At 55.1% G+C, this 18,528-nt stretch overlaps 1 protein-coding gene across 2 annotated transcripts; it reads right to left on the reverse strand.

The window, feature by feature from the left end:
* Window positions 1-1,141: 1,141 nt before the first annotated feature.
* Window positions 1,142-14,593, reverse strand: INSYN1 (inhibitory synaptic factor 1). 2 transcript variants are annotated; one of them, XM_081507641.1, is made up of 4 exons: window positions 14,531-14,593; window positions 13,500-14,221; window positions 12,357-13,063; window positions 1,142-1,956 (listed from the first exon to the last, which is right to left on the reverse strand). In XM_081507641.1, exons 3-4 carry the CDS (start codon window positions 12,510-12,512, stop codon window positions 1,234-1,236), a joined length of 879 nt encoding a protein of 292 aa, XP_081363767.1. In that variant the 5' UTR covers window positions 12,513-13,063; window positions 13,500-14,221; window positions 14,531-14,593; the 3' UTR covers window positions 1,142-1,233. The 2 variants fall into 2 exon arrangements, with proteins under 2 accessions (XP_081363767.1, XP_081363768.1); XM_081507642.1 differs by lacking the exon at window positions 14,531-14,593 and having other exon boundaries at window positions 13,481-14,340.
* Window positions 14,594-18,528: the final 3,935 nt, after the last annotated feature.

Below are 18,528 nucleotides of genomic sequence, written 5' to 3' on the forward strand. Positions count from 1 at the left end.
CCTCTCTGAACCTCAGTCTTCTCATGTGAAAAATGGGGATAGTGATTGTTCCTACCTTGTCAGATTACTGTAAAGATTAAATGAAATAATGCTGTAAAATGATCTCACTATAGTCGCGGCCCGGGAGCCTGCTCCATAAATGTGAGCAGTGATTGTGATTATTATCCCAAGGGTACGCAGATGCTGTCCCTGTGTAGGTCACACCCCAGGTAAAGCCCTGTTACCTCCAGGCTCCTACCTTGTCTCTGTTGGTGTCATACAGGACCTGCTAAGCTGGGCTCAGGGTCCCGGTGTGGAGAAGCAGGGACAGAGGAGGGCTGCAGGACTCCTCTCCAAGCTGCCTGCCTGGGGAAGGGGGCCAGGAGTCTGGCTCTGGCTCTGGTTCACAGCCCCACGGCGGTGGCTGCCTGCTTTCTCACGTGGACCTCAGGTCTGCTCAGGGCCAAGCAGGGACTGGCTGAGGCTCTCCTTGAGTCTTTCATCTCTAAAGGTCAAGGCTGTGTATGGGAGCTGAAAGGATTGGGAGTGGTCCAGGTTCTTGAAACAGACCTCTGCCCAGCCCAGCCTGGCCCTCCAGGGTCTGCAGGTTTCTGAGCATGGAGGCCTGATCATGCTAGTGTCTTTTTCCTTCTCTGTGTGCTGGGCAACCCCGAGATGGGAGAGGGGGTGGGATTGCATGTACTTAGGTAAGTTTGCCTTTGGGAAAGAGAAGCAAAAGTCAACCTCGGAGTAAAAGGCATAAAAGGCACAGGTGTGTGAGTGACCGGGCCCAGCTGGAGTGATGCCACCCCCAGACCCTCGGTCCTGCAGTCTCTTCCGAATCACCGACCATGAGCCCTGGCCTCGGACCTGCTGCTTGGGAGCTCACCTCTTGCTCACAGATCCCCTTCAGGGCAAGGCCCAGACCGGCAGCCAGCTTCCACCACCGTGCTCAAGGTCTGCAGGGGTGGGGGTGGGGGCCCCAGGTCAGTCTTCCCCTTCCTCATTTCTATGCGTTTGGACACCCCCTTCAGGGGTCCTGCCGTGAGAAGGAAGGGAGGGTGCTTCTGGCCACGCTTCCTGGGAACTAAGGGGTGAACAGGCATCTCATGTCTAAGATGAGCTCTGTGAAAGCCTTGGGGCCTGTGGGGCTGGATCCTTAGCATTTTAAAATTTTATTAGGACTGCGTTTGTTTAAATATATATATATATTTATAGCTCTATGTGTCCACCGCCCCCAGCCCCTCCCCAGCCCTAGTTTTTCCCCTTGGCTTTCTGTCTGGTGGCCGTGTAGGGCAGCACCGTCTGCGTGCTCTTGTCCGACACCGTTTGGGTACTGCTATTCCTCGTGACCCTGCGGGTCTGCTCAGGGACCGAGGTGGGGCCTGAGCGGCGTCCAGTCAGTGGAGAGCGCCTGGGCTTGTAGGGAGCCGGGGAGGGCTTGAGGGGGCCAGCAGGGGCCTCTGTGTGGGGAGGCTCCGGGGACAGGCCCACCTCCTCCTCTGCGGCCTCCTCCTCCGCGTCCCCCTCCTCGTCGTCACAGCACAGAGCATGGTAGAGCACTTTGTCACTGAATCGCACCCTTTCCCGCGTCCCCGGGGTCCGCTGGGGCAGCTGGCCCTTCACAGGGCCGGCGCTGAAGGCCTCCTCACTGGAGGAGTCCGGGGTCTCCACCCGGGGCCCATTGGGGATGGGCAGGCCACCGTTCATGAGCCGGTAGTCCGGGCCGGCCCCCGGCCGGGTCGACTCGGGGCCGTCCACAGAGTCTGAGGGGGTGGGGATGTCCAGGAAGGAACAGAACTCCCAGCTGTCTGAGAGGATGTCGGCCGTCATAAAGTCCAGGTGGCCCAGGTCAAAGGGGCCGCCCACGCCTGCCTTGTCGCTGCTGGAGGTGCTGCTCACAGTGGCTGTGGTCCAGTCATCTGGCTCCAGTTCAAAGTCGAAGTCCGAGGTTAGTTTATCGATCTGGCTCACCACCTGGCCGGGCAAGGGGAGAGGAGTGAGGGGCCAGCATCACCAAGGTGTGAGTGTGCCCTGTCCCAGCCTTGGCTAATGACCCTACAGGACACAGGTGGACTTGAGTTCACAGGTTTGTTCGCCCTGTTGAGGGCCAGAGCTGGACCAGGGTGAACACAGCTGGTTCAGGCCATCCCCCTGTTTTCCACTCCTCAGTGCCTCTGGGAGAGGGAGGGTGCCTTCCAGCCCCGCACCCCATCCATTCACACACCCCCTCTGCCCCAAAGCCAGCTGCTGTTCTGGGGGGGCACCTCTAATTCTCAGAGTTGGATCTTCCTTTGATTGGGGACCATTTGAAACAGGGCTGAGAGACTCCAGCAAGCCCACTCAGTGGCAGGATGAGCAGCCCACCCACCCTCAGAGAGGAAATTAGATGTGAGAACTGCAAAAAGACTCTGCCCAGGCTTTCTGAAACATCCTGGACCGGCCTCTGCAGCAGGTCAGAAACTGGCCCCCGTGGGTCTCCACCACCCCACCCCTACATAGATAGCCCCAGAGCCTCCACTCTCCTCCCCTTCCCCACTGCTTGATGAGAGATCAATCCTGGCTTGTGGGGGAAGGAATTAAGCAAGCATTATTTGGTAAGCAATAAGAAAACCATCCATCCAGGGCCCAGAGCTGCTTGTTAAATGCACTTGGGCTGTAGAGGCCAGTGCATCCGCCTGCCCCTGTTCCGTACAGGTGGCCCTGCCTCAGACTGTCCCTTGCCTAGGCCACAGTCAGCACAAACACCAGCGATGAAGACAGTGAGGGAGGGAGACCCAGTCAGAGACATAGGGAGAGGACAGAGCAAGGGGAGGAGGGGAGATGCAGGCCAGAATCCAAACCAGCAAAACAACACAAAAGCAAAGCGAAAGGACCAGAGACCCAGGGACAAAGACAGATGCAGTGAGTCATCAGGCCCCGGAGACAGCTCCCAGCCCTCTCAGCGCTCTCTCCCTGGGGTCGGCACGGTCAGTCAGTTCATTAACTAAGGAAGTCCCTAATTCAACAAACCTTTACTGAAGACAACAGCTGTCCAGGGATGTGCTAGGGGTTTGGCAAGGAGTGGGGTTGGTGAGTGCTCCAAAGTACAAGAGGAAAGCCAGGGTGAAGATGACCGGCCAGGAGCCCGGCTCAGTGGGGCGTCCACCTCATCAGGAGTCAGGGGCTCTGATGCTGGTGACCTGCTCAGCCGTTTTCCCTCTCTAGGTCTCAGTTTCTCAATCTGTGAACGGGGAGTTGGGTGGCTTATCTATCTCCAAGTTTCCTTCCATCTTTAAGATTCTAGGACTCTGTGCTTAGAGGATTTGAGACACTCTTTGGGGGAGTCAGTGCCTAGGGATGCCCACTTCCCACAGTGCCAGACTAGGGGTGGAAGGAACTCTTGGCGGAGGCCTATGGAAGAGCTGGGGGCATAAAGACACCTGAGTTCTTGATTTGACTTGGACATCAAGTGCTCTATGTGTCTTTGAGTAACTCACATAACCTCTTTGGATTTCAGCTTCATGCACACCAAAGGGGTATGAAAATCCCGGCCCTGCCAACCTCACTAGAGCTTCCTGGGGAGCAGTGAGAAGCCACTGCTCCCAATGCCGCGGGGCTCTCTGGGGGCACTGGTGATAAAAGTGACATCATCTCCCAGCTCTGAGCACCTACTACGTGTCAGGCTTTCCACCCACAAGATCATCATTGCCTGGATTTATAGATGACGGGCCCAAGCGACCAGTCACTGGGAACCTGAGATTCCTACCCCCACCAGCCCTGCAACACTGCACACGGCTGAAGTGCTGCCATGATTTCTGGGCCTGGGCAGCCAATGAGTATAAACACCATCCTCCAATCTGGTCACCCCTTCTTATGCCCTCCACTGCCCAGAATGACTCCTGTACCTCAGAGAAGCTTGCATCCCCCTGAAACCTTTGCATAAACCAAGCCCCACCTGAGAGCTAGTGGGAGCCCTGGCCTCGAGTAGGGGCTCTCAAACCCAAATGTACAGAAGTAGGGGATGTATATATACACATAACTGATTCATTTTGTCATATAGCAGAAAATGACACAACCTTGTAAGGCAATTATACTCTAATAAAAACAGACAAAAAAACCCAGATGTACATCAGCCAACTCCCAATGTTCTATTCAGGAGGTTCTGGTGGGGCTCGAGGTGCATATCTGACAAGCCTCGAGATGGTTCTCCTGCTGCTGTTGGTGCAGGAACAGACTTGGAGGACTACTGGCCTGGTGGACTGGACTTCCCAGGTGGCACAGTGGTAAAGAACCCACTTGCCAATGCAGGAGGGCAGGAGACAGCTGGTTTGATCCCTGGGTTAGAAAGATGCCCTGGAGTAGGAAATGGCAACTCACTCTAGCATTCTAGCCTGGAGAATCCTATGGACAGAGGAGCCTGGTGGGCTACAGTCCATGGGGTCCCAAAGAGTCGGATACAACTGAACATGCATGCAATAGGCCTAGGCCTAGGCCAACACTGGAGGTTTAAGCTGGTAAAAAATAGCAGCCCAGGCACTGCCAACCTCAGGAAAGGCCCTGTGTCTCTGGGACAGCCACACCCTCTAATTAGATTCCCCTGATCAAGCACTGCTGCTGAGAGTCTGCTGCTACCTGAGGGTGCAAGGATGACGGTAGGAATCTGGAGTCAAATGACTCGGCTGTGAGCTCACAGTGTTGGCTGAGGCCAAGCCGGGCCCCGAAGCTGGGTTCCTAGTCCCCTTTGAGGAAGATGCAGGGTCCACAGAGCAAGAGCCCTAGAACCTTCAGATCAGGACCCTCTCCCTGCCCAAGAAGCCCTTGCCAGCCCCCTGCTTGGGAGGCCTTCAGATTGGGGCCCTTCCCCTTCTCTGTCAGACCACCCTTCTCTGCTTCCATTCTGGAAGAGTGGAGAGAAGGAAGGGAAGGAGGTCTGGGCTCAGGTCCCAAGTCTGCCCCATCTTGGCTAAGGGGTTTGAGCAGCAAGTGATTTCCCTCTCCATATCCCGATTCCTCCCCTGTAAAATAGGATGACACGCCTCTATTCGCCAGATATTAGAGATTCAATAAATAGGAATGTGCTTTAAACTGCAGAGTCTGCACAGACAAGCACTTAAGAACCTGGGCTCTATATCCAGATGTAGGGTCCAACCTCACCACTTATAGGCTGTGTGACCTTAGCTCAGTTACTCAACTTCTCTGGGTGTAAATTTCTTCATCCAAGGAGAGTTCTAGTAGTACCTACTTGATAAGGCTCTGGTAAGGATTTAATGACTTGATGCACAGAGAGCACATAGAACAACATAGACCCCCGATATCCACTGTGCACCTATGGGTGCTAACATGTGGACAGGCCCCAAGAGCAAATGGGAGTCAGCTCTTTACCAAAGGAATGACACTGTAACAGGGACATTTCTAGGGTCTGTGGCAGAATAATGGGACATCATTAGACCTTTCAAACTGCAGCACACGGGTGGCACCTATGTTCCCTAAAGTAAAGCTGTCTACAGACAGTATAGGAGAAGCGATACTACAAGTCAAATAGTTGAGCCTCACAAGCAAATCTTGGTCTGCTCCACTGGGTGAGACATGTCACACTCACCAGATGAATGACATAAGTGAGGGTCAGAAGGGAGTGACATGCCATGGGGACCCAGATGGTATGCAGGGCCCGGGTCAGTCCACAACCCCTGCTGCCCATCCCTGGCGCCTCATTTCATGGGGCCAGTGTGGAAGGCAGGAATGGGGCCGGTCCCAGGCTACCTGCCTCTCTGCTTTGGCTGTCTTGAAATCTATGATTTCTCTCTGAGATTTAATAATCATTTTGCCTACATGTAATTTGGGATTGTCTTGGAGTGCAGGGAAATAATTATATACACAGAAGGAAAGAAAGGGGAAGAGAGAGAATGGAGAGAGAAATAGAAATCACAGAACCACAGACCCTTGAAGCCAAGAGGGCCTGGAGCCACCATTGAGACCACCTTTCTCATTGTGCTTGCTGACGAGAAACAGACCCAGAGACCAGGAGTTGAGCTGAGACTGGAAGTGGGGGGTTCAGAAGAGGAATCACCTGCTCTATGGGGGGCAAGAGTAAACACTAGATAGGAAGGGCAGGGTTAAGGGCACAACAAAACCTGCTGGGTCCCAAACCCTGTCCCTAAGGGTGTCCACAACCCATGTCCTGATCATAGCCTCACCTACCCCCCTGAACACTGCACCCATCCAGTCTCCCCACTGACAGCAACTTTCAGTCCAGCTCCCTTTCCATCCAAGGACCTTCCTAGTCAGCCAGCAGGACTACGTCACCCATCTGCTTCCAGCTCTTCCTGGATCCCCAAACTCCTGAGCCTCCCAAACACAATCCAACACCAAATCTGAACACAGGTCCTGTTTTCTCCAGCAAGCAGCCTCCACCCTGCCAGGCCCACCAGCCTGACTCACTCCACAGAGCTCACTTGTGCCTCTGTGCCTCACCTGGCATGTCTCCTTTCTTTCCTACTCATTCCCTCTCGCTTCCATAAGGAAGCCTTCCCTGACCCCCAGTTGAAGACAGGTTCTCTGCGAAAGCATCTCAAAGCACCCCTCACCTCTCCTGATTTTCCAAAAGTTCTCACTGCTACCATTTCATGTGCACATGTGATTGACGTCTGTGACCTCACTAGACAAGAAGCCCCACGAAAGGCAGGACTAGATCCGTTTTGCCCACCACTGAAGCCCCAGTTTGGTACAGGGATTGGCACATTCTTTACAGACACAGCTTTTGACTAAGTGCATGAGTTCAGAGAGAGGACTTAATAAAAACCACTTGGGGCTTCTTGTATGAGAAAAAGTTCCACAGTCTTAGACACCCCAACATTGCCTGCCCTAGCCCGCCACCACCCCTGATTGAGACCCGTCTCCAAGGAAAGCATAAATGTGTTCCTTAAGGCCCCAGGGTGAGGACCCAGGGAGCCCTGGAACCTGTTTATCCCCTCTCCGCTCACCTCTGGTCCCTTCAATTCTTGACAAGCTGCTACTCCTTCCCACCCTCCCAGCTCCCTGGGCAGCTGGTTACATAACTGGGGATTCTGCATTATTTATGATCACTGATTATTTTTTAATTCTTGATTATGTTACTTATTGTCTTCCTGGGGGGCTGTGGAGTTGGGGAAAAGGGGTGGGGAGCAAGTTGACCATGATACATGATTCTTAACCTGCAGTTTGGCCTAATTGGCCAAGGAGCTTCATGAATCTGTCCGGAGGAGGAGAGCTCGAAGGGAAAAGGGAGGAAAGGAAGGTGAGACAAAAAAAATAATAAGAAAAAATCCACACAATTCTTGCTGAGCTGCGGGTGATGGAACTGACCCACTTTGGCACAGCTCTGTGGTCCCCAGCCTCTCCTGCTCCAGCTGCCTCCTGGCTGGGCCACATTTATCTCATGCCTGCACAGCGCTTGGCTTCCCTGCCACCTCATATGCAGCGCCTTGCCCAGGGGACTGCACAATCACCACTGGGCCTGTTCCCCTTGAAAACTGGATGGGGGATCCTCTACCACCACCCCTGGCTGTGAAGGGTTTGTGCCCACCCCTCCATCCTCCTGAGGTATTTGGGCCAAGGTGGGCAACTGTGCCCTTAAGTTACGTCCTACCCAAGAATCAGTGATGATGTGAGAGACACTAGTGATCAACACAACAAGTACCCTTGAACCCCTATATGCTGAGTGACATCTGGGGCGGGGGGGAGCACCAAGGAGGAGGAGGAGGCCAGGTACCTGTTCAAGGTAAGCTCAGCACCCAGGAGGCCAAAGGCAAGGCCCTTACCCCTGGCCTTCGGGGTTCCCAGTTGGCAGGGATCAGGGAGAGCAGGGGCTTCCCTGGTGGCTCAGCTGGTAAAGAATCCACCTGCAAAGCTGGAGACCTGGGTTTGATCCCTGGGTTGGGAAGATCCCCTGGAGGAGGGCATGGCAACCCATTCCAGTAGTCTGGCCTGGAGAGTCCCATGGACAGAGGAGCCTGGTGGGCTACAGTCCATGGGGTCGCAGAGTTGGACACAACTGAGTGACTAAGCACAGCACAGGGAGAGCAATGGGGAGGCAGACTCCCTCCCAGAAATACAACCAGGAGATTCTGGAGAGCAGGCGGGATTCTCCCTGAGAACAAAATCCATATTCCATACCATGGCCTGCAAGGCTCTGTGTAACCTGACTCCCTGCTCCCTCTTTGACCTTTCTTTCTGCTTTTCTCCTCCTAGTTCACTCCACTTCAGCTGCACTGCCTTCCTTGCTAATCCTGAAAACACCAAGCACATTTCTTCCCCAGGACCTTTGCACAGGATGTTCCCACTGCCTGGAAAGCTCATCCCCTAGATACCACCCTCACTTCCTTTGGTTCTCAATTCAAAAGACATATTATTGGAAACCCCCTTCCCATCCTCATCACTGTCACTCTCTATCCCCTTTCCCTGCTGCACAAGGGTGGTACTGCCCACTGTCGGAGGTAATAAAGGTGCCAGCCAGGAGGTCAGGGTCCTGACTTTGACCTCTCTGATGATAGCTAAGAAGCGGATGTGATTCTAAAAGCCATACATGGAATAAGGAGCAAGCCAGTGCTTGAATATTTCATTAGTAATATCTAACAAATACCGAGTAAGTTTTGTGTCCATCGTTCTGCTAAGTACTTTATATATAATACACATTTAATTCTCATCACAACCCTGAGGCTGAGAAGTGGGATGGAGAGTGTAAATTTCATTGTCCTCATTTACATGGAAAGTGGAAGCACAACAAGGTAAAGTAACTCTCCCAAGTTTACACAGCTGGGTAGGGGGCAGAGTTGGATCTGAACCAGAGACATGTGGCTGCAGAGCCCATGATCTTGGCCCTGAGGCTGTGCTCTATCTCTAAAGTAAGATCCATAGAATTTTGAGGAGCTTAGAGAGCCCGCTGGGACTGGCCTGGCACTCTGGAGTTTTGGGGAACCTAGGGGAGCTGAGGGCTAATTAATGATTGACTATCACATCTCTCTGCAGCACAATTTTAGCTTTCAAAGCATTTACATTCCTCACCTCACTCAGTCCATTAAACTACTCTTCCCATTCATGGGACAGAACTTGTTCCTCATCACCTGGGAGGCCAATGGCAGAGCTGCAGAAGGGGTTTGGCAGGGTACGGGAGGTGTAGTATGGGAAACTCCAAACCCTTTAGGGAAATGAGTAGGTGTTGGCCGCCTTTCATGTGTGCGTGCTAAGTCACTTCAATCATGTCTGACTCTCTGTGACTCTAGGGACCTGAGCCCACCAGGCTCCTCTGTCCTTGGGATTCTCCAGGCAAGAATACTGGAGTGGGTTGCCATGCCTTCCTCCAGGGGATCTTCCCGACCCAGGGATTGAACCCACGTCTCAATGTCTACCTGCATTGGCAAGTGGGTTCTTTACCACTAGAGCCATCTGGGAAGCACGTTGGCGCCCTTACCACATGCCAAACCCCGATGAAGTGCTAAGATAACACTGAGGTGCAAATGATCATCATCCGCATCTCAGAGATGAGCAAACTGAGGCTCAGGGGTCTGGGGAGGGAGGGCTTTAGTGTTCCTCGTCTTTCGATGAACTTCAGGCTGTATGCGCAAGATGGGGAGGAGAGTATGCCTTGAAGGGTGGTGTCCGGGGCTGGGGAAGAGAGCAGTAGAGAGAGGATGACAGAGGGTAATACAACTGAGCCCTTTCTGTCTGCTGGCCTTGCTCCTTCGTCCAGCATCTCCTGCTACTCCCAGCAGTCTTGCTTGTGAATCTTGTCTTCACATCTAAGTGCTTTCCCCCTCTGACATGAGAACCCCATTGGTGAGCTCTGAGCTGGTACTGCCTGGGGAGCAGGGTGTGATAAGGTGAGGAAGCCAGTGTCTGCCACTGTCTTGACCTTGGGCCCACCCACACCCCCAAGGGAAAATGCCACACCAAGCTACCAAGGAGAGGCTGACAGACCATGGGTTCCAGGGAGCAGGGGGACTGCAACACTTTACTCCAAACCAGAGCATGGCACTCCCTGCCACAACCCAGTAACCCCATTCCCAACAAATCCCATCCTACAGGAAGTCGGTTATGGCATCTCTTCCTCTGTCCGGGCCTCTCAGAGTCTCCCCTGCCTTCCACTTCCTCTGCCCATCACCCCATGTCCAGACCCTGCCTGGGGGATGGGAGAGCTCTGAGGCTTGGCCCCTCTCCCAGCTGGGTGCCATTGGCAGCGGGCAGGCAGTGGCATACGGGGTAGACTCTGGTTGCCATAGCAACCTGCCAAAGTCTTGGGTGGAGGCACATGGCCTACAGGGTGTATGGGGGGCGGGGACTCATCTCTTCCCATCCTAGCTCAGGCCTCTGGGCTGCAAAGCCTGGGAATCTGGAGCTCTGCTGTTTGAGACATGGGAGCAGGTGAGTGTGTGTGCTGGTAAGGAACACCTAAAAAGATCCGCAAATGAACTGTCACACTTCTAAGCTCCCTGCCTCATCCCTAAAGGGTACACCTCAGAGCATCACAGCATGAGCATAAGGTGCCCCCTCTAGAAGGCCCCTGTCAAAATGCAAAGACAATCATTAGCCCACCTGCTGAAGCCCCAGAACAGGCATCAGACACTTGAGTTCTAGGCTTAGTCCTGCCACTGGTAGGCTATGTGACCTTACACCAGCCCCTGTCCCTCTCTGGCCTCAGTTTCTTCAACAGCAAACAAACAGGGCTAGTCTGGATGACCTGTGAGATGTCTTCAAACTGTGGATGGCTACACAGCAGGGGAAGATGAAGGTAGGTGCCTGGAAGATGCTCAGTCGGGAGGAGGCTCTACGCTTATCAAAGCTGCCTCCCAGCTTAGAGTCAATCCTGGCTCTTTCTCAGCAGGCTTGCTGGGGCATAGGTCCCAGGCTCCTGCCCAGGACTGAGACTTTGGATAGTTCCCATGACCCTGATGTGACCACAGAGCATCTGAAAGTTGGTGGGGGGGCAAGTTAAAGTGGGCACCGCAGTCCTCTGGACCACTGAGGTTGGGAGAGCAGGGGTTGCTCAGGGGCACCTGGTCTTTGACCTCCAGACTTATTCCTCAAAGATGTTTGGCTTAGGCTGCGGCCAGCCCAGTCCATGGGAAGAAGCACCACCACTTCTGTCTGTCTGCAGCAATAGCCATTCCTACCTCCTGAGAAAAGATGTTCCATTAGGCTGACCTTGGGTAGACGGACTGCCCTGCCCAACCTCTGCTTCTGTCCCAGCATCTCTACAATCCCCTCTGCTCTGAACATGACTTCCTTCAAACATCCTCTGCTCTTCAGCTCTCAGGCTAGGCTGGAATGCCACTTTGCTAGTCGGGAGTGGATCCGCCACCATCACCCCCTCTTCCAAACCCTCTGAGCAGCCCCATCTTCCCCACACAGCTGGCTCGGGAGAGCTCAAGCCCATAACTCCAATTCAGTCACTCTCCCTGCTGTCTCTGCAGGGACCCTGGTTACAAGGAGTTGAAATTTGCCTAAAGCCCACCTGGCTGGCGTAATGGCACCCAGTGGGCAAATTCAGGCCAGCGGCTCAGAACGCTGGTCATGCATTTCGGGCTCGAACACAGCCCAGGGGGCATGGCTGAGGACATGTGTATCTCATTACCCTGGCGATGTGGGAAGCGGTAATTAAACCAGCTCCGCTTAGAGAGGCAGAGAGGGACACACATACCAGGATCTCTCGGTGACTTTTCAGCCTTGGCGCAAAAAAAAAAAAAAAAAACCATTCGGAACCGTGGGACAGGGATGCGTCCTTCAGAGGAGCTCCCTGCCCCTGCCAACATACACAGGAATGATGATATCCACTAGCAGCCCCTAGACCCACTTCGGGGCACAGAAGGCAAAGCCGGCTTTCATTTTTCCAGGATCAGGGTTCTAAGTATCTGTGTGATCTCCAGGGAATGCTCAGAGCTGGGACTTGAGTGGTAGGGACTGTCTCAGTAAAGCCGCCCAAGCTCTCCCAGTGCCCTCTGTAAGCCAGTCAGAGTCTGGGAGGCAGATGGTGGGGTCAAAGGTCAGCTTGGGTCCCAGAAGACTGTCTTCTACTGAGAGACTGTGGTGGTATTCCCTCTTTTATTGGCCACCATGGCAGTTCTGAGCCATGGGCCCACGACATGCTGCCTAAGCAGTCCCTGGATCAAGGAGGCCCCTCCAGCCCTGGGGTACAGTGACATCTTTAGCAAAGCAAATATGGGGAAAGGAGAACAAGAAGGAAGTGCCAAGCAGAGTGAAACAGGTGCATACAGCTTTGCTCGTGCATGTGTGTATGCGTGCGTGAGCACGCGCGCGCATGCACACACACACACACACACACACACACACACACACACACGTGAATATGTTTTGGTGCCAGGCCCAGGATACCTGGCCTAGGGGCTGCCCAGCCCCTGACTCACCTCCCTTAGCTCCTTGGCCACCTCTTTGAGCTCTCGCAGGATGTCCTCCAGCTGCCCGATGACCATCTTCATGCGCTGTCGAATCCTCTCCCGCTCACCACCACTGCTGGGGTCGTCACTGGGCTGCCCGAGGTTCGGGGTGCCCCGAATGTTCATCCTTCACCACGTGGCCGCAGGCCTGCCCATGCTCCCCCCAGCCAAGCACACGCTGCGTCTGCCTCCACGGAGCCCCCCTCAGCCGGGCAGAGCTCCACATCTTAACGGCCCCCCAGCCCACCCTGGCCCTGGGTGGCCCTCACCCAGCCCCAGCCCCCTGCCACCACCCCCGCTCCTCTACCTCTGGGTGGAGAATGGGACACCCAGAGAAAGACAGTCTGACAGAGGGGGTCAAGGTGAGGACACAGGAGGGCAGGGGGAGGGGCCTTGGGTCTCAGAGCGGTTTCCAGGACTTGAAGTGCCTGTGGGTATGCTGAGCTGGACACAGAGGCAGGGGGATGACTCTGCAGGGACTAAGGGTAAGAGGTGCCCTTGGGATGGACAGAAGGCAGCAGTAATCCCCTCACAACTCCTAGGCAATTGCAAAGGCAGAGGTGTCGAGATGCAACAGACACCTGCAGAGGGATGGTGGCCAGGGCCTTCCAGATGTGAAGGGGGCTCCAGATGTGGGTGGCACTGGGAAGGGAGCCGGATTGGAGGAGGGCAGCCCCCTGCAGAGAGAGCGAGCCTGGCGTCAGCCTTCCCAGGCTGCAGCACCAGCCGGCAATGCCGCTGCCTCCCTCCTCACCCCAGCCTGCACCCTTCCTCGCTGGGGATTGGAGTTTTTTTGTTTGTTTTTTCCTTTGTGGGAAGGGATGGTGGAGGCAGATACTCTAGAGCACAGCCCCTCCTCTAGAGGGGAAAGAGGGAGCCCCTGCTTTAGAAGCAGAAGTCCTCAGCCTGCCATGGGGCACCCTGCCCTGGCTCCCGCCACCCCCACCCAGGCCTGGCCCCGCTGGTTCACTGGAGGGCCCCTCCAGTCTTTCGCCCTCGCTCCTAGTCCCCCGGGGGTGCTCTTGTTCCCAGCTGGACCTTCCCTTCCCCAGCCCCGCCTTCCACCAGAACCCCCACTCCGCTCTCGGACTCACCAAGGGTGGGGGCACCGACCTTTCTTCCGAGCAGCGTCGGGGGCCAAGTCCCAAGACGAGGTTGGGGGCCCCCAAGGCTCCCTAGGGCGGGCTTCTCTCTCTGGACCCTTCGGCCCCTGGCCTCAAGGAGGTCCTCAGAGCCGCCACCGGAGACATCTGGGCGGTGGGAGGGGGCGGGGCCTCCACGCTCCAAGGAAGGGGGCAGGAAAAATCTCCGTCAACCCCCGCCGGGCTCCGGTGGGGGGGCAGTGAGCAAGGTTCCGGCGGGTCCGGGGCTCCGAGGCCACAGGTGACTCGGGCACAGGGAGACCGAGGCGACGCCGGGCCGGTCCCAGCGCGCGAGCCAAAGTCGGAGGGATCGCAGGGCTCCGGGATCTCCTCAGCCCACGCCCGGTATTCCCCGGGCTCGGCACCGTCCGGGATCCGCTCTGTCCAGTCCAGATCGGCCGGCTCCGGGCTCCACCGTGGTCTCTGCCCTGCCCGGAGTGAGCTGGCACCCGTGGGCGCCCGGGACACGCTCAGTCCGGACCCAGAACGACCGCGCTCCGGCACCTGCGGCGTCCGGAGCGGCTGCGAGGGTCCGCTCAGCCCAGCCCCGCGGCCCTCCCGGGGCTCAGTCCACGGTCGGAACGGTCCGGAATCGCCGGGCCCCGGGGGGAGGGGCGGTGTTGGCCGCGGGGACCCGGTCCCCTCCGGGCCGGGCCGAGAGCGCGCGGGGCAGGGAACCCGGCCGGGCTGGGTCTGGCGGCCCGGGCGCGGGCGGGAGGGGCGCCGGGCGGAGGGGAGGAGGCGAGAAGAGCGAGAGGAGAAAGCGAGGCGAAGGGAGCAGAGGGGAGGGGGCGCACGGGGCTTGCAGCCTCCGCTCCGCCGCCTCCCGCCCGCTGGCTCTCGGCTCGCCTCCTGGCCAGCCCCCGGGCGCCGGGTTTGCCGGTGGGGCCACCGGGCGCCGGGTCTGGCTGGGCCTCCCTCGGCCGCCTCGCCCCGCCCTGCCCCGCCGGGCTCCGCGGGCCTGGGCCCGCTCCCAGAGCGCCGCGCCGCTCGCGCCCCAGCCGCCCCCGGCGCGCCCCGCCGCCCCCCGCCGGACTGGCCGCCCGGGCGGGCGCTGGCTCCCTCAAAGGCCGCCGGGCTGGCTCGGCTCCGCTCGCCTCGGCGCTGTAAGGGAAGGGGCCGGCCCGGCGCGCCGGGAGGGAGCTTTTAAAGCGACACACACGCCTCCCAGCGCCGAGCAGCGAGAGCGCGAGCCGGGGGGTCTCGCCACCCGGGGGACGAGAAAGCGTCCAGCGCTGACGGGGCTGGAGGCGGACTCTCCCGAGCGCACTCCTATTGACCTCGGAGTGCGGAGGGGCAGCGGGATAGGGGCTTATTCAGTTCCTACCTTTCCGTAAGCCCCCATTACCCCTGCCCCCACTGCGGTGCGCTCTGGGCTTCCCTTTCGGCTAAATTTCCCGCATCAGACCTTCCTCCTTCCCCCTGTCATACCTCAAACTACTCCCAGACATGGCCTTAGATCAGATTAATTAAGAAAATGGAATACCAACGACATTTGCTGAGCACCTACTGTATGCGAGGTTCTATCTGTGCTGCATGAGGCTGGAGTTGGAGATTCCGCAGATGGATGAAAGAGATACATTAGACACAAGTCATTTTGTTCAGTTCCTTATCCATTTACTCAACATTTATTCAGCACCTTCTCTGTACCAGACCCCACGCTAGACTCGGGTCCAGGAAGGTAAAGCAGCATTTCAGGAAGCTCAAAGCTTGTGGGGACATTCCTGAGTAAACTCACAGGTGGTAAATGCAGAGCAAAGGCAAGTTCTAGAAGCAATGATAATGGGGGTGGGAGCAACCCAGGCCAGCGGCTGGCAGGCTGTCCCTGAGGCAACCCCTGAGCTGAATCTCAAAGGAGAAGTAGGAGTTACCCAGGTGATAGTGTGGAGGAGGTTGGGGTGAGCCTTCCAGGCAGGGAGGAGGGTGAGAGCAGAGGCTCAAAAGCAGAAGTGAGGGGAGGAGGAGTTTGAACCAACTGTGGCCTTTTAGAGATATCATTTTGACAGCTCTGTGGAAAGCGGATTAGAGGAAGACCCAGATCCTGAGAGACTCAGTCGGAGGCCATGGTTTGAAGCTTGGATTTTATACTGAGGTAGAGGGAAGACTCATTGGAAAAGTCCCTGATGCTGGGAAAGATTGAGGGCAGAAGGAGAAGAGGATGTCGGAGGATGAGATGGTTGGATGGCATCACCAATGCAATGGACATGAACTTGGGCAAACTTTGGGAGATGGTGAGGGACAGGTAGGCCTGGCGTGCTGCAGTCCATGGGGTCGCAAAGAGTCAGATGTGACAAGAACAAAGTGGGAGGCTGTGGTCTTAGTGAGGAACCTGGTCCTTTTCACCTCTCAGGAGATCCCTCCAGGCCGTTGTGGATAGTGGATCTGAAAGCTAGGCCCCTGACAGGAAACCAGTTAGGAGGCTGAGAGAGGAGGGGGTCTACATGGCAGTAGGGATGGAGAGGAGGCAATGCTTTGAGAAATCATTCAGGAAAATATGGGAGGACTTGGAAGATGGTTGAACTTGGAAAAGGAGTGGTGGTCAAGGATACCTCTGCTTATAGCTTGAGAGACTAGGTAGATGGTTGTGCTACCCACTGAGTTATAAGAACAGATCTGGGATAAAGATGAGGAGTCTGATTTGGGACAGGTGGAGACACCCTGAAGACAGTTGAGTATATGATCTATGCCTGAGCTTGAGAGGGGTTTGTTGTTGTTTTTTTTTGACTGCCCCAGGTCTTAGTTGCAGCACTCGGGATCCTTGATCGTTGTTGTGGCATGTGGGATCTTTAGTTGCAGCATGCGAACTCTTGGTTTTGGCATGTGGGAATCTAGTTCCCTGACCAGGGATCGAATCCAGGCCTCTTGCACTGAGAGTGCAGAGTCTTAGCCACTGGACCTACAGGGAAGTCCAAGAGTATTTCTTTTAAATCATCAGAGAGAATTAATGAGGAAGACTATGTAGACCAGTAACAAAAGCGGTAGGTCCAGGCTGGAGCCTTGGAAAAGAGTCCCCAAGAAAGATGAAGCTGGAGTGGTCAGGGAAGTAGAAGGACAAGGAAAGTGGGTGTCATACGGGCTTAGGAGGAGAGCATTTGGAGGAAGCAAGTGTTCAACAGCGTCAGACAGCAGAACATAACTATGAGAGAAGGAATAGAAGTGTCTATGGGTCTTGGTATTTAGGAAGCCAGTGGTGGTGTGGCAGGGACGGGTTTTTTTTAAAAAACTGATTTCTATTTATTTATTTTTGGCTGTGCTGGGTCTTTGTTGCTGGCCGCGGGCTTCCTCTGCTTGCGGTTCTCATTGCAGTTGCTTCTCTTACCGTGAAGCACAGGCTCTAGGGCACAGGCTCAGTAGATGTGGTGCATGGGTTTAGTTGCCCCACAGCACGTGGGATCTTCCCGGACCAGGGGTTGAACCCATATCCCCTGCATTGGCAGGTGGACTTGCAACCACTGGACAACCAGGGAAGTCCTGTTTGTTGTTGTTGTTGTTGTTTGGTGGGGAAAAGGTGGGAGGAAGCAGATTGTCGGGCACTGAAGGCTGAGTGGGTGGTGAGAAATAGGAGATAGTAAATATAGGTGACATTGTCAAAAGTCCAGATGACAAGGAAGTAGAGGTCTTGAACTAGAGGCAGATGAGGGGTCAAGGATGTAGAGCTGGGTGGTGGTCTGAGGCTGGCCCACAGGAGACTTGAATTCCAGGGACAGTGATGTGTTGTGAGTTCTAACAGTTTCACTTGTTCTCCTAGTTCTCTCAGAGGTGTGTTCAGAGGGGTCCTTTGGAGGCACTGGGTCCTCCAGAAGCTGTGGAAGTGTGAATCCAGCTGCCTGGGATGGGGGAAATGTTCTCCTGGGAAGGTGGGTCTAGAGGGCTCACAAATTACTTTTGTTTAAAAATCGTGGTAAAATACACATAACATAAAATGTACCATCTTAATCCTTAAGTGTACAGTTTAGTGGCATTAAGTGCATTCACATTGTTATCCAGTCATCACCACCATCCATCTCCAGAGCTCTCTTCATCTCACAAAACCAAAACCAAAATTCTGTACCCATTAACTAACTCTCCACCCAACTCCCGCCAGCCCCTGGCACCTACTACTATTCTGCTCTTTGTCTCTTTGAGTTTGACTACTTTAGATACCTCATGTAAGTGAAATTGTACAGCCCCACCAGTCCCTTTCATGAAAGCTATGATGCAAAGGGATAGCCAAAGTAAAAACTGGACTAAGCGTGAGAAAATAAAGTGAGTTTCTTATCTTGGGTCCATGGAACCATCTGCCCACATCCTGGATGGGGGAGATGTACTTGAACTTGGGTGTGTTAGGAGACAGTGAACTCAGTATAAAAGGATAGGATGCAACTACTTAATATCTAACTGATGTTGGGTCACATTAATAGCCTGGAGGGGGGCATGGCAACCCCCTCCAGTATTCTAGGCTGGAGAATCCCATGGAAAGAGGAGTCTGGTGGGCTACAGTCCATTGGGTCGCAAAGAGTCGGACACGACTGAAGCAACTGAGCACCATGCACGCACATTAGTAGAAGTGTGGTGTTTGGAAGAAGGAAGGTGACATTTCTTGTCCGCTGTGTGGGTTAACTATGTCTAGGACCTGGATTCACTGGGTATGTCCACAGGAGGGCAACCAGGATGGAAAATGTATGTGTGGGGAGGGGGAAGGACTTGTGTGTATGTCCTGTGAGGAAAAGTTAGACTGGTCAGGGAAGGCTGGAGGAGTCTCAGGAGCAGCGGTCTCTGGATGTAAATCTTCATAGGGCTGCCACAGGAAGAGGTGATGCTCAGGCTCACCTTCCATAGTATTTGGAGACTGACCCATTCTCTCTTCCCCTCAGCCTCCCTGGCCATCTGCCCAGATATCCCATCCTTCAGATCTCTGCTTAGATCCACCCACACCCCCACCTCCAGACAGCCTTCCCTAGTCCTTCAGTCAATAGGGAGAAGCAGAAGTACTCTTTTGGCCCTTTACCAAATGTTTCCCA

Source organism: Giraffa tippelskirchi, chromosome 7 (assembly GCF_054371585.1).
Source record: "Giraffa tippelskirchi isolate mGirTip1 chromosome 7, T2T-mGirTip1v1.2.pri, whole genome shotgun sequence".
In the NCBI taxonomy this organism is placed as follows: Eukaryota; Metazoa; Chordata; class Mammalia; order Artiodactyla; family Giraffidae; genus Giraffa; species Giraffa tippelskirchi.

Coding starts and splice junctions, on each gene's coding strand:
- INSYN1 (XM_081507641.1), bottom strand. CDS start 12,512: ATGAACATTCGGGGCACCCCGAACCTCGGGCAGCCCAGTGACGACCCC. Junction 1,957..12,356: donor TGGCCAAGGAGCTAAGGGAG/GTGAGTCAGGGG, acceptor TTGCCCGGCCAG/GTGGTGAGCCAGATCGATAA.